General features: G+C 39.2%; 1 protein-coding gene across 1 annotated transcript; it reads right to left on the bottom strand.

The window, feature by feature from the left end:
- Nucleotides 1–33: 33 nt before the first annotated feature.
- LOC114735630 (pre-mRNA-processing-splicing factor 8A-like) lies at nucleotides 34–12,469 on the bottom strand. The gene is given in 27 exon segments (XM_028923329.1): nucleotides 34–505; nucleotides 629–871; nucleotides 1,074–1,352; nucleotides 1,433–1,630; nucleotides 1,723–1,884; nucleotides 2,458–2,931; nucleotides 3,020–3,274; nucleotides 3,480–3,586; nucleotides 3,668–4,284; nucleotides 4,682–4,935; nucleotides 5,077–5,184; nucleotides 5,335–5,524; nucleotides 5,622–5,745; nucleotides 5,829–6,070; nucleotides 6,468–6,594; nucleotides 6,687–7,141; nucleotides 7,222–7,526; nucleotides 7,642–7,956; nucleotides 8,084–8,266; nucleotides 8,548–8,633; nucleotides 8,752–9,542; nucleotides 9,662–10,145; nucleotides 10,411–10,593; nucleotides 10,596–10,800; nucleotides 10,906–10,998; nucleotides 11,110–11,233; nucleotides 12,030–12,469. Coding segments are annotated over 27 exon segments (7,065 nt in total). The 5' UTR covers nucleotides 12,296–12,469; the 3' UTR covers nucleotides 34–310.
- Between the last annotated feature and the right edge of the window lie 962 nt (nucleotides 12,470–13,431).

Here is a 13,431-nt window from a genome sequence, read left to right on the forward strand (position 1 = left end):
TCCTGTCATTCCGTTTACAACGACAAACCATGCTTAAAAAATGTGCAAGTTGAAGAGAAATTCCGAATTTACAGGCAAAAGCTTCCGAGTCCTTGAACTTCACTCAATTGGATTAGCGTAAGCTGCATAGCTGTATTCAGCAAACCGTAATCCAAAACTTGACAACCCAACTGCAAAAGCAGAAGAATTTGACTAGTGGTTCTCTAACATATTTACAGTGTCGTAATAGCGTCGTGACAAGCAAAACTAAAGGAAAATATTACAACATATTCTGCCAATTACAGGTCAAAATTACAAAAAAGAAAAAAAGTTAAGTGAACGTATCCTCGCGGTCTCCCTCAGCAACTGTTTCCCCTTCCTCCATATTGCTGAACTCTAAGAAGTGAGTTGGTCTGTGATCTTCATGGTAATACTCGCGAGGTGTCCCCAACTTCACTCCATACTTCATTCCAGATGCATGTCTCACCCCCATAAAGTTGTAATTCCAAGGCCCATTATCAGGAACCTAAGAAATTAAACCAGAAAACCATCAAGACAAGTACTTATCAAATTAAAGAGGCGGAGCTCAATATTAAGAGGAAGCATTCCAATCATAGAAGGACAAAACCCTATAAGAAGATAGACTTACCATGTAGAAACCATAGAAGCGATCGCTGAGGAGCATCTGAACCTTCTCATAATGAGTAGGAAGATAACCATGAGGATTGCTTCCAGTATCCTTATTGACACGTCCCCACTCGTAACCAGATGGAGTGAGCTTGTATGCCGTTAATGAACAAGACCCTGGAGTAAAACTGCAAGTCAAGATAATGCACTTCTCGCCGTCCCATTGCTTGTTGTTCTCTAGGATCTTAGCATGCGAAGTGAGATCCTGCAATGTTTCATACTCAGGTGAGATGATGTATCATATGTCATAAGAACAGCGTACTCTCCCTTACCAATGTAGAAGTTCATTGATTTCATAGTTTTGTTTTTTGGGGTCTATATCTCGTTTTTTATGGTAATATCAGGCGGACTAGGAAACCTCGCAATATTACTATTTAAAATTAATAGCAACAGAGTTGAGCAAGAACCTGAGGAGACAACTGTGGAAGTTCATTTGGTTGAGTATGCATCCATCCCAAAGGCTCCAAATCATTCAAGAAATCATGCTCTGGAAGAGCTGATGGGAGATGGACTTGCTGATGAGTCCCCCACTGTGGTGGCATCGCAATGCATCGGATTTCTTTAACCTGTGGGTTGTCTGGAGGACTTATACCATACAGGTAGCCAGCAATTTGTGTCCGAAGATCAGCTATGCAGATAAACTTCTTCAAAATGTTCTTGGGCATGATGTAGGTGTAACCAGTTTCCTGCACAACCACTCTGCTATCAGCAGATGATACAGATTATAATACGATTGACAGAAATGAAATAGGAGAACACAGCTGACCTTTATATCCTCAGAGTTCACGTAAATATGATTAACACGAAGGTACAGATTTGTTGCTGAAATTGCTCTGACACGCCAGTCAGTCTTCGAACCAAATGCAGCCTGCTCATAGGGACTAGTGGTGGTGACAATAAGCTCATCACCATGAACATTTGTTGTCTTAGTTGTTACAGCTGTCAGTTGACTGGCTTCTTTAGCCTGCAAAAAGGTTGAACAACTCCAGTAAACATGCGAGCCATGATGGAATTCTCTAAAATTCAATATCTAAGAAGAAAGAAAAGAATAAAAACCTGTTTCTCAATCTCTGCAATCTGTTGCCGCTGTTGAGAAGGAGGAGTGATCTCCGCTCCAAGTATAATGTCACGAATCTCAGACTGAGTTAAGGCAGATGTATTGACATTGTTCTTCTTGGCATAATCTGAGAGTATGAGATCTCTTAATGCAACCTCCACCTGTCCACGCATTCAGTACAGGTTATGTTATATTAAAAATAACAAGAGCAGCATAATGAAACATAACCAACTTGAAGAAAATGGGTATCAAACAATTTCATTAATTGGTTTTCTAACAGCTTTCCATTAAAATACCTAACCTTAGGTTATTAACTGATGTAGGACAAGAGGAAAGAAGGGAGGGAGGAGTTGTTTCAAACGAGCAAATTGAAGGAGAATAGAGACCCTCGGGGGGGGGGGGGGGGTTTGAAAGATAACCGAAAGCAAAATAGTTGTCACTAATAATTCATCAATAATCTGACTAATGAGACCTAAATATGTTATTTAAATAATAAAGCGAAAGCCTAGCTTTTAAACCAAAGATAATTAGCACGCATAAAATAATTTCAATTTTTCCACAAGGTCAAAGAAAAATCTCCCCTCTAACCTTCAGCCTCAACTGACAATGGTGGCATAGCAACTATTTTTAAAGCACAAACATATAACTTCCTAAGCATAGATGTAATGCCTTGGATTAGTTCTTGATATCGGAATGCAGGGAAGAAAATTCTTGAACTGTAAGATAAAACTAACCTTCATCCACTGGTCATCACTGAGAGAAGGCCAGATGTGATGTGGTTCGGTAATAATTGTTTTGTCAGGCTTTAGTAACATCTTTGCCTTCTCATTATTTACGTGCAGGGCACGGAGAATCAAAATCAACCTGGAGAATGCAGTGTAAGATGAAATGCTTTTCAGCCAGTCATCATAAATGTTGAACAAAACCATTTGAGGTTCTGTAGCCTTCAAAATAAGATCCCCAAATTTCTCAATCTTCAAGCATGCTTGGAATGGGAGCTGCAGCTCACTTCCTTTGATAACAATGTTGGGGAAGTCCAGAAGGTGAACCTCTAAAGGATCCAGCATTCCTTTACGAGTGACAATAATTTGCTTAGGCTGTTCTTCAACAGGCAAAGAACGTACAAGAGCAGCAACTTCTTCTGCTGTTTTCCACTTGGCCAGCTGACCAAGACGCTTCTGACCAGCCCAGACACTTGTATGTATAACCTGCATTAAAGGATAAAACACATCACAACCTGAACAATCATTGTCGGAAAAACCCTAATAGGAAGAAAAGAATTGAGAGGGAAAAAACCTTCAGAAACAATTGGCCAGTCCTTGGATTAAAAATGAAGATGGCACCATTAATGGGTTTTGTTGTAAGATTTCCTTCAAAGGTCTTATGGATTGTAACTCGATACACATTAGTGTCGTCAACAAACCATATAATCTGATTGCTGAATATCTCTCCATAGTTCTGGGATGACAGGTATGGTTCCGTCGGCTCCGAAGAATACAACTGAAGCCCCTTCCTTATACGCTCTCTCAAGACATACAATGCAGGATTTGACTGGACATGCAAAATACAATCAGTAAAACAACTGGTTGCACAATTAAAAAGTATAAACATGCTCAAACGTATAACATGGCCACCCAGTTTCAAACCAGTATATTAAAGGGGCCAAAATTTGGGTAAGGAACTTAGGTTCTACCCTCAATGGGACTTATGAACTAAAATGTACACAACATGACTCTTTTTGGCATGGTTGTGCTACCTTCATAATCTTATTCATGGCCTGCTGAAGCAGCGGCTTTGAACCAGGGAACCAGTTGCCAAATGCAGAGTGCAAGTTATATGCCAAATCAAGGCCAATCATCACCCCTGCACAGAAAGCAGCAATTAAGCCAACGGTCTACTCAATAATATAGAAAACAAGCTAGTAATAGGACAGATTGGAAGTACCTGTAGGAGATGGATATATAGACATATTATCTGTTGTATAATCCATAAATTTGGCCCGTGTGTAACGCTCAATATCATGAGAGTCATAATCCCCCCATCTAAGCTGCACATCAATCCAGTATTTATTGCTTGCCTTCTGATCAAAAACATCCTTAGATTCAGCTACCAGACTGGGTTTTGACATTGGCCACCGGTGGGCCGCAAACAGAAGAACGTCCGCACAAGAGCTGTTCATTTTGTAACTTTTCCTTGGATGGATTGTTTCCTTCTGGACAGTCTCAATCTCCAAAGCATCCAATTCCTGATCCAAAACCTGACACAGATCCATGACAACACTCTCATGGATCTTCTGCCACAAGTGGGCTCGGAATATCTGAATAAGTGATATCTTCAAAGTAGGTATCTTTCCATGCATGAAAATACCAGTCAGATCTAACTGCACTTGAAACCCCACATAAACATTGGCTCGGTTTATGGTTGGTGACCACCAAAGAGTAAACCTACGATTAGGTATCTGGTTAAGACCAGATCTCTGAGCATTCGTTAACTTCTTATACTTCATAGATTCCTCAAAGCCTGATGCCTTTTCCCAAAACAGACCTTCCCAGGTTGGAAAGCTGAAAGTGAAAAGCAGCAGCAAGTCAGTTAAAAAAAAAAGTATTATACATTAATCATAGTTCATAACTAGTTTTTTTTTTTTTTTTTTTGGTGATATAACTGGTACTTCATTTAATTTTGATTGTTTGGATATTAGTTATCTACATCTTGAATAACCTGTTTAAGCTTAGGAGTCTTACAGTTAGAAATCTTTGCTTACTCATTGGTTTATTTACCACATCGCATGCAGGCAATAGGAGCTAAATACGGAACACTTGTGATTTCTAGTCCCAACATTTCTTGAAATTTTATACATGACAACCTTCAGAGTAATATTCTCAGCCCCATAAGGTGGTTAAGCAGTTAGGAAACACCCGCTAAATGCAACATTATACTATCAGGGAACAGAAAACTTACTATGTTCCTTTGAATAAAGTATGTTCAAGGATTCCTTCAACACCTCCAAGGGCTTGGATAACATCAGTACGGTAATTGTTCAAGTTCCACAGCTTCCCATCATGCCTCTGGTGTGTCCACCAGAAAGGGTTTTGTTTCAGAACCTGGTATTGCTTAAAGTCTGTACGTACCCTCCATCCTTTATCATATGCCAAGGTGTGTCTATCCTTTTGGAATAAAGTGTTAATACGCGGTATACCTCTGTCCCATGAATCCTACCAATTAGAACAAGGAGATATTAATGTCTGTAAGTCAAGATAAAATACAAAAGTAAAATTTAGAAGACATCCCCCATCAATGCCTTTGCTTTTAGGGGGAAAAGCAAAAGATACAGTAACAAATAATCAGAAACTCACTTCCAGATCTTCCAGGGTCAAGCGCCTATTTTGTGCTTGTGCCTCTTGCCTCTTTAATGCATATTCAGCCCAGACACGTTGTGAGTCAATGAATTCACTCTCCCAAGGCTGTCAAACGCCAAGATTCAAAAAAACAAAAAAGGTTACAAAAGCATATAAGGCATTAGATTGTGAAATTTACTTCGGTGGTGGTTTTATATGTTCCTTTCTTTTTCTTTTTTTTTTTTTTTGGGGGGGGGGGGGTGGAAGGGGGTTCACCTGAATGTAGCGATAAAGGTTGGGGATCAACTGGTCCTCTTCATGACTCATTCCACTCCTGAAGTGTGTCACGCCAACATCAGTCTGCTGACTGTATCGGAGATCACTTTGTGGAATCAAGATGTGACCCATGGACAACATACCAAGTCCTCCGATTTCTTTTGGGGTGTAAAAAATGACAGGAGGAAATCTGATAGAAAACAATACATTAGTATAGATTTCAGCACAAATGCTGTGAAAAAGAGTTATGAATGATAAAAAGTTAACGATAGAATCTAGTTACTTACCTGCTAGGCATTTTTGAGTTCAATCCAATCTTTATACGAGTCTGAATCTTATTTTCACATTTAACTAGCAAATCTAGCAGCTCTTGAGTGTGTACAGTTGCCTCTCGGAAGTATGTCATAAGACCTGATGGAAGTTTCAGTTAACAAACTGATGACAACAACTACAAAGAGCTCCTAGGGTTACTAAAACGAGTTAACTTCACTGACCTATCAAAGCTGTGTTCCATTTATTGACAATTTTTGTAAAAGTAGTTGATCCGGAAGACATGAGAATCTGCCTCACCCGATTCTCAAAGACTTTCATGTGTTCATCATCAACTCTTAGAAAGGCAACGGCCGTCCTTTCTTTGGTCTGTTCATTTTGTAAATTCCAAACACCATCTCTCGTATTGCTGAATGCCTCTTGAGTCATTCGAATTTTAGGGAGTATCCGTACTTCAAATCCACACCTACAGGTCATTGAAAGATGTGAGCAAACAGAGTCTTCTGGTTCATATAAAAAGAGCCAGCACAAGAGAGAAAATAAGGACAGGTTATGTAAAATAGTGCTCAGCCATTCTTGGCAACTAGGTAAAAACAGCAACCAACAGCTATAGGGATATCCAGTATTCCTATCAGGGAAAAGATAGATACTGAGAAAATTGCTCGGATCCTGTACAGCTACATGTTCTTTCTATTGTTTCTACTTAGGTGCCAAGCTGAACATTAAATCATTACTCTACATTGCAAACGGAGTGCGCGAAGAATTTGATTAAGGCAACCACCTCAGTTAAGAACAAGAAAATCAAAACAAAATATTTTTAAACCATTAAATATTTATCATCAGAAAAATCAATAAATACTTACATGCTGAAAAGCAAGTTTGGATTATCCTTGCTGTACACAGAAACAAAGCTGTTCTCCCACTCTAAAGTTGTTATGCTTCGAGGAAGACGATTCTTCATGTCCCAGAAGACACTCCTCCCAAGATTGACTGAAAAGGACACACACAAAAATTTCCAAAACATGACAACTGAGCTTTAACATAAATTACAACCCACTCAAGATGAAAGGAAAATCAAGTACCATCATGTTTCATGAGTCTCATTCTTGCATCTCTTGGCCAGCACTTCTTATTGTTATAGCCCACCATATTCTCATTGTTAGGATCAGGATGCTCCGTGAGGTAACGCTGTATGAGGTCTCGGGCCTCCTCATGAGTAAAGCGAAATAATATATGAACCCGATCTATGTACCGAGAATAAAGCCTAATGGGATGCCTTGTCTCAACTTTTGTGTCCCAGTAAGTGATGAATTCATTAGGCATTTGTGGTGGGCCAGCAATTTCACTGGCTCGAGTAAGTCCAAGAAGCAACAAATCTAGCACAAGCCCATAATATTGGACAACAAATGATGCAAACTGCAGCCCACGTATAAGACCATATGAATTTGTATGGCTCATATCTTTGTATGATAAAACGACATTGTTTTTTGCAGTGACATAATCAGCAATATTATGGTCAAGAACCAGACGGAGAAGCCTGCAACACAGGAAGTTAATTTAGAAGGACAGCACTGAATCCTGGTTACATTTGATTTAGGTGATTTGCAAAATGCATACCTGTTTAGCATTGTTAAATCAATTTTGTCAAAGAACTTCTCAAACTTGGTCTGCAGCATCACAACACACTGGCCCTCACTGGTATCCCATATACCTTGCAGATTGTTTATACCCTGACACCATTTATAAACCAAAAGTGGAGGTGGCTCTGAATCCGCTGGCTTGATCCAGTTGGGAAAGAGATGTCGCTTATCACCTTCATACCATAAATACTGATCAAGATAGGCATCTGTAATCTTCTCAAGCGGCTCTATCTCATAAACTGGAATCAAGTAGCTATATAAATCCATAAACTCTATCCCAACCTGCCACAAGAGAGAACATTCATAGCTAAGATGAGCTAGATTTCCATCCAGGAAAAAAAACTTGAGCTAGATATCCATATCCTCAAGTTAAACTTTCAATTGAATAACAACATACTTCTTTGAAAGCACGCTGAGTGAGGAGATGTCGCTTGATTCTTGACAAAGCCTCATGTGGATTGTCATAAGCTTGTTCAATCAGCCCCAACTCTTCCCTTTGAAGTTGATTCAACCTCACTGCAACACTGTAGGATTCTTTCAACCTCTCAAGAGCAAGAATCAGCAGCTTAGTATCATGCTTGTAAGACAGAGGAGGGAACGGAATGGGGGAAAACTTCCTTGACTCCAACCAATGAACTGTGGTTGTATAGATAGCTACAGCTTCTTCAGGAGTAACATATGGACCGTCTTTCAAATAATTGTGCTGCCGCTCCTGTGACAAAGATAGATGATCAAGGAATAAATATTGTTATTACAGTTTTGAGATAGAAACAACAAACCGTTAACTATAAAAAACGGCATAAAACATTTGAATGACTCATGAAGGAGGCTAAACAGACCTGCTCTGCCTTCAGCCATAGTCGTGTTAATCTTCCAAGATTTTTACGACATACAGTCTTATCAACAGTTGCCCCTCTTCTGATACGTTCACGATTATAATGGGCAACATTTGTCCACCAGTCTGCTTTAGACTTCACATAACGGAGGATCATGTTTTCAATGGGCACTGGCAGGCCAGGAACCTACATAACAACAGAGTATGAAAATCAACAATAGAACTGCAAACAAGAAGAGGGGCAAAAGTAGCCTCTCCCGGGCAGCATTAGCAAATCATTTTCCAGAACTAACATTGGAAAATAATTTTCATAGACAGTTGTATCTGTGCCTGGCTAGTCATATGCCAACAAATTACTACAATGTTTATATCTTGGTTTTCTCTGTCGCCAGCACAAGAATCCTACTTTTGTTAGTTTACTAGGAAATTAATATTGGTCTTAAAAGCAAAAATTAAGGGTTTCTCTACCTTCCAAGGAATGTTTGCTTTCCAGCAGCGCCAAGCCTCACTCAAATGCTGCAATATAGTCCTGGCCTTATTCTGCTTAATGCCCTCTGCCATTCAAAGGTTGGGAAAAGCACCATTACTTAGCAAAACTCTAAATTCCAAAAGCCACTTAATGAAAGGAAATACAAAATTCTAAAATCACAAGTGATACTAAATAATAAATACCTGGCATGGCATCCAGCACATCATGCATGACTGCTGCTCGAAGCTCTAAGTCAAAGTGGCTCTCAACACGCTGCTTAGTGACAGTCTTTGCCACCCCTTTTGAGTGGCGTCCCTCAAACTGCCGTGCAAGTAAATTGCCTAGCCATCGTTCAAGAAGTGGAACAATACCACGAAGAAAGAACAACCAAACTCTCCACATAGGAGCCCAAAATCCACAGCCAGGCCCCTTCCCAACAGGCCCAGTGTTAAACCGATAGTAAATCAAGTGCTTTAAGTCTTTGCACATTCTAATTTGCCGCATAAGCCTGTACTTGTACCGATACATACCAGTCAACTGACCAACATGCGAAAAAGTATACTGCAAACCATCAGCCAGTTGGAATGCATCCACATTACCCAGACGGAACTGGACATTAGCATCCACCACAAGCTTAGTCAAACGGAGAATTTCACGGCAAAGATGAAAAGCATTTCCAAATCGCGATTTCTTCCTTTCTTTTGTAGTAAGGGTTTTGACAGGCTTCAGATTGAAATTGTAATCAAGGTGAAGATAATTCAAATTTTTTCTGTGAATCAGGAGATTCAACATATTATAACCCTGCCTGCAAACTTGAAGACCAGCTTCAACCCAATCGAGTTCAGTGGTTTGGAAAAACTTAGTTGCTTGAAGAGATCTAAATAGATGCTTCTTCTTTTGAGCCTTAGGAGGTCTATGATGCAGCTCATTCAACACAAAGCATTTCAGCAACTTTTGATAACTAACTCGGACTTTAACTGGATATGAAGGAGGACTGTTGGGGCAAAAAAAAAAAGGTTATTTTTCATAATAGGATAAAAATATGGGGTACATATGCTTAAACCAATGAAAGACTAATCATACAGCATTTAAGGGAGGAAAGTCACCACTTACCAATGCTCCTTATACCACTCTGACACAAGGGGAATATCTTCCGCGCGACGTGTGCGACCAGATCTCATGTTAAAAGGACGAGGAGCAAATAGTAGTGAGATACCAGCAGCAGTGGTATCCGTGTAAAGCTGTGTATCTTTAAGCAAAGGTTCCACTCCTTCTGGTAATTCCCACTCCTCATCCTCTTCCTCATGAGTTCTCTTCTCACGCCGCTCCTTGTTGGCACTAGTTATTGGGTGTATCAATGGATCATAATAAAATGCAGGTAGATCAGGATCTTCAGTTTTTATGAACATGACCATTGGAGTGTGGTACACACCAAGCTTTACTTTGCGAGGCCTGTTGTTATAGAGATGAGGAAATGCAATTCTGTACTCTGTCCTTAGAGGTGACCTTATAATGAGTTTATTGATGTCATTAAACTCATTCCAGTCCTCATCTCCCTTCTCCATGTCTCGGTAAAGGGGCTCAAACTTAGGACCACCTGCAGGAGGTGCCAGGAAAAACATTAATGCCTAACTTTGACCTTGCACAAAAACACACATGTTTTGCCTCTCCAATTTTTTTACATCATATAGAAGCAAGATAAATTAGTATGATAAACAAAGCCAGCTTGTCCATCTCACAGTCGAGTTATTAACCATGGTGATCAGATAAAAACAATTACCCCACATCAATATCAAGATAATCAAATTTTAATAGAATTAATAACTTTTTAATTATTTATACAAGAATAAAGAACTACATACCAGGTATGCACATGTTCAATGCTTTTGCTGTAAAGAATGACTCCATGTCAAACAAATAGAAATAATTCCGGTCAATCAAATCAGACAAAAGCTGTCCTGCAAGCCGATGCAGAGTGGCCATTATTGGAAGGGAAAGATGCCATTTCCGGTAGCTAGGACCGTTTATGAGCTTCGTCTTCACAGAGGTTTATGGTCATAAAACCAAGTATATACAGCAGAATCTTCCTCTTCATCCAATTCAAGCTGAATCGGCTCCAGAGGATCAACATCTAACAAATTATCAGCATAATCTAATGGAGGCTCCTCATCATCAAATGGAGGAAACCGCATTCTCTTGAAATGCCGCCGATCCCTCTTCTCCCTTCTCATCATGATCCACATAGTACCCCACTGTAAAATATTTAACCTAGTCAGAATTATGTGAAAGAAGAAAAGGCAAGGAGACGTCTACAAGCTGATATGCTTGCACAATAAGTACGAGAGAAAACAACATACCTGTGCCAGATATATTGGCTCAACAACCCATGGTATTTCATTAACAAAAGTAATTGCCCCAGATATATGGTACAAGACCTTCACATCTCGGACCTAAATTATTAAACCAAAATCCAGAGCTGGTATCAGTAATGGGCCCTCATAGCAAGACACGTGAACAAGTGAGAAAGAAGTGTAACACCACAAGTGAAAAATAGTGAATACCTGCTCCCACGGCATAGGCATATTCTCCAGGAGCTTGTAAACTGCATGCGGAATAAATTTAAGAGCTCCAAGATAAACACGTTTATCGTGACGGTATTTTTTTGAGGACATGTCACCATGATCCCTAAAATAATGAATAAAAAAGGGAAATTACAAAGTGGCTCTGGAGGTAACAACAATAAGACCACCGGTATTACAGATATTTTTTTTGGATTACGATAACAAGAAGGCTAAGCTAAATGGACCAAAGAGAAAGGCAATATTTCTTATTTACTGCCAAAAACATCCTTCTGCAGAATCAACCAAACATTGCATGTCTGAAGGCGTTTCATCAGTATAATTCCTTACACCAATGTTTAAGCTAACTAGAACCTCAATCAATCCTAAACTAGCAAAACGACGACAATATACCTGTATTACAAGAAATCTAAATTCATGCTTAAGAAAAAAAGAAGAAAATTCCTTTTAAGTGCAAGGAGCTGCATTGGGCTTATTCCACCTCACATTACTCACTAATACCATTTCTAATCCGCAATAGTGACAAAATGGCAGCTTAGCATCCTGGAAAGTTTGGTATATAAGTGCTTCTTTCGCCACAACGTTAAAGTAATTACCATAACCCATAACTTGTAGCAGCGAAACGAGTTTCTGAGAAATCCTACTGTAGCAACGCCACCAGAACTTAGCGAATATTTTCCGAACTAAATAAAAGAAAGGAAAACAACACTCTCGGGTTGTATCATTTGCCGAAGCTCTTAGCTCAAAAAGCCCAGAACAGAAATGATTGAAAGAAAGGGGGAGACGTAGTTATACAGTAATTCACACAAGCGCAAATTCTGAAAACTGAGGGCTCGAAATGCCATAATCAGTGAGAAACCTTTAAATTCCCGACCCAGCATACAACGGTAGAGAACACTTACCTGATGATTTTCCGCACATGTTCGGGCGGCATATCCTCCTTCTGCGTCTCAACAAACCCAAATTTCCTCTTATCACTGTACCGCTTCGAGTTCAGCTGCTGCCATTTCCTAGCCTTCTCCTCGAGCTTCGCCTCAGCATCAGCCTCGGTCTCAGCCGGGGCTGGAGGCGGTGGAGGCGGCAGCACCGTGTACGACGGTTGGGCTGCAGGAGGCGGTGGAATGGAAGAGCCAGTTCCAGGTGGTGCAATCTGACCGTTGTTCCACATCTTGAAATCTTACAAACCTATCAACTCAGATGGACTCGAACTGGTAAAATTACTGAACAAGAATTGCTTATACTTCCCCAACTCCTTTGGGGTATCAAACGAAGAGCCTTTGAGAGCTCGTCTGCAAGCTTCCAGTTCTAGGGTTTAAGACATAAGTTCCCCTCTCAGTGAAGAGAGAGCCAAATGAACTAGTGCCTGGGGATCAGAGATGGCTTATAGGTTGTCGATGAGCACTATGGCGGCAGCACGTGCCGCCTTTCTGAGGCCGACTTAACAATTGGGTTGGCCCATTGTACCAAAAACATTGGGTGGGTCCATTAACAATCAGGGGCCCAAAAAGGTGACAAAATACCCCCTTGTTTCAGTTCAAAAGGAATTAAAAAAAAAAAAAACCAAAACGAAGCAGATGCAAAATGCTTGTTGGAGTCAATTGGGTGCGATGAAAGTTAATTATCTTCAAAAATATATGTTTTGATACATTTATTTAAATTAATTTAAGTAAATTGAAAGTGTTTGGATAATAGAAATAAATAATACTTTTAAACATGTAATTACTAAAAATGACATATATTTAATTATATGCAATTTTTGTCCGGTAAAGTTGATTTTTTTTGTTGAAAAAATGTATAGATAACATGAAATTGAAATATATTTTTGACCAGCAATGAAATTGAATATGTTGAATAATGGAAATAATATAAATAATATAAGACATGGTCTATATAAATAATATAATTACAATAAAAATGACATAAGCTTGTCTACGTTTGGTAATATTAATGTTTTTTGGGCCAACGTGTAGTATTAAATATTAAAGGTCCAGAGCTGCTTATAGGGTAAAATTTAATGTTTCGAATAAAAATGCTTATAAAAATATCTTTGTTGATGTGCATCTTGTCACTATTCAGTACCTATTTAGAGCCACGTTTAAGTATCTTTTAAGTAGCTTTTCAAGGTTAAAAGTACTTTTAATATGTTTAAGTGTGTTTGGAAGAGCTTAAAAAATTAAAAGCTTATATTAAAATCACATATTTAAACCAAAAGCTAAAAATTGCAGCTTATAACATTAGAAAAGTGGAAAGTGGAAGACAAAATATGAGTCCCGTTTTTGAAACTGAGCTAATGATCAAAAGTGA

Source organism: Neltuma alba, unplaced genomic scaffold, assembly GCF_004799145.2.
Source record: "Neltuma alba isolate B1F8T4 unplaced genomic scaffold, ASM479914v2 tig00013242_pilon, whole genome shotgun sequence".
In the NCBI taxonomy this organism is placed as follows: domain Eukaryota; kingdom Viridiplantae; phylum Streptophyta; class Magnoliopsida; order Fabales; family Fabaceae; genus Neltuma; species Neltuma alba.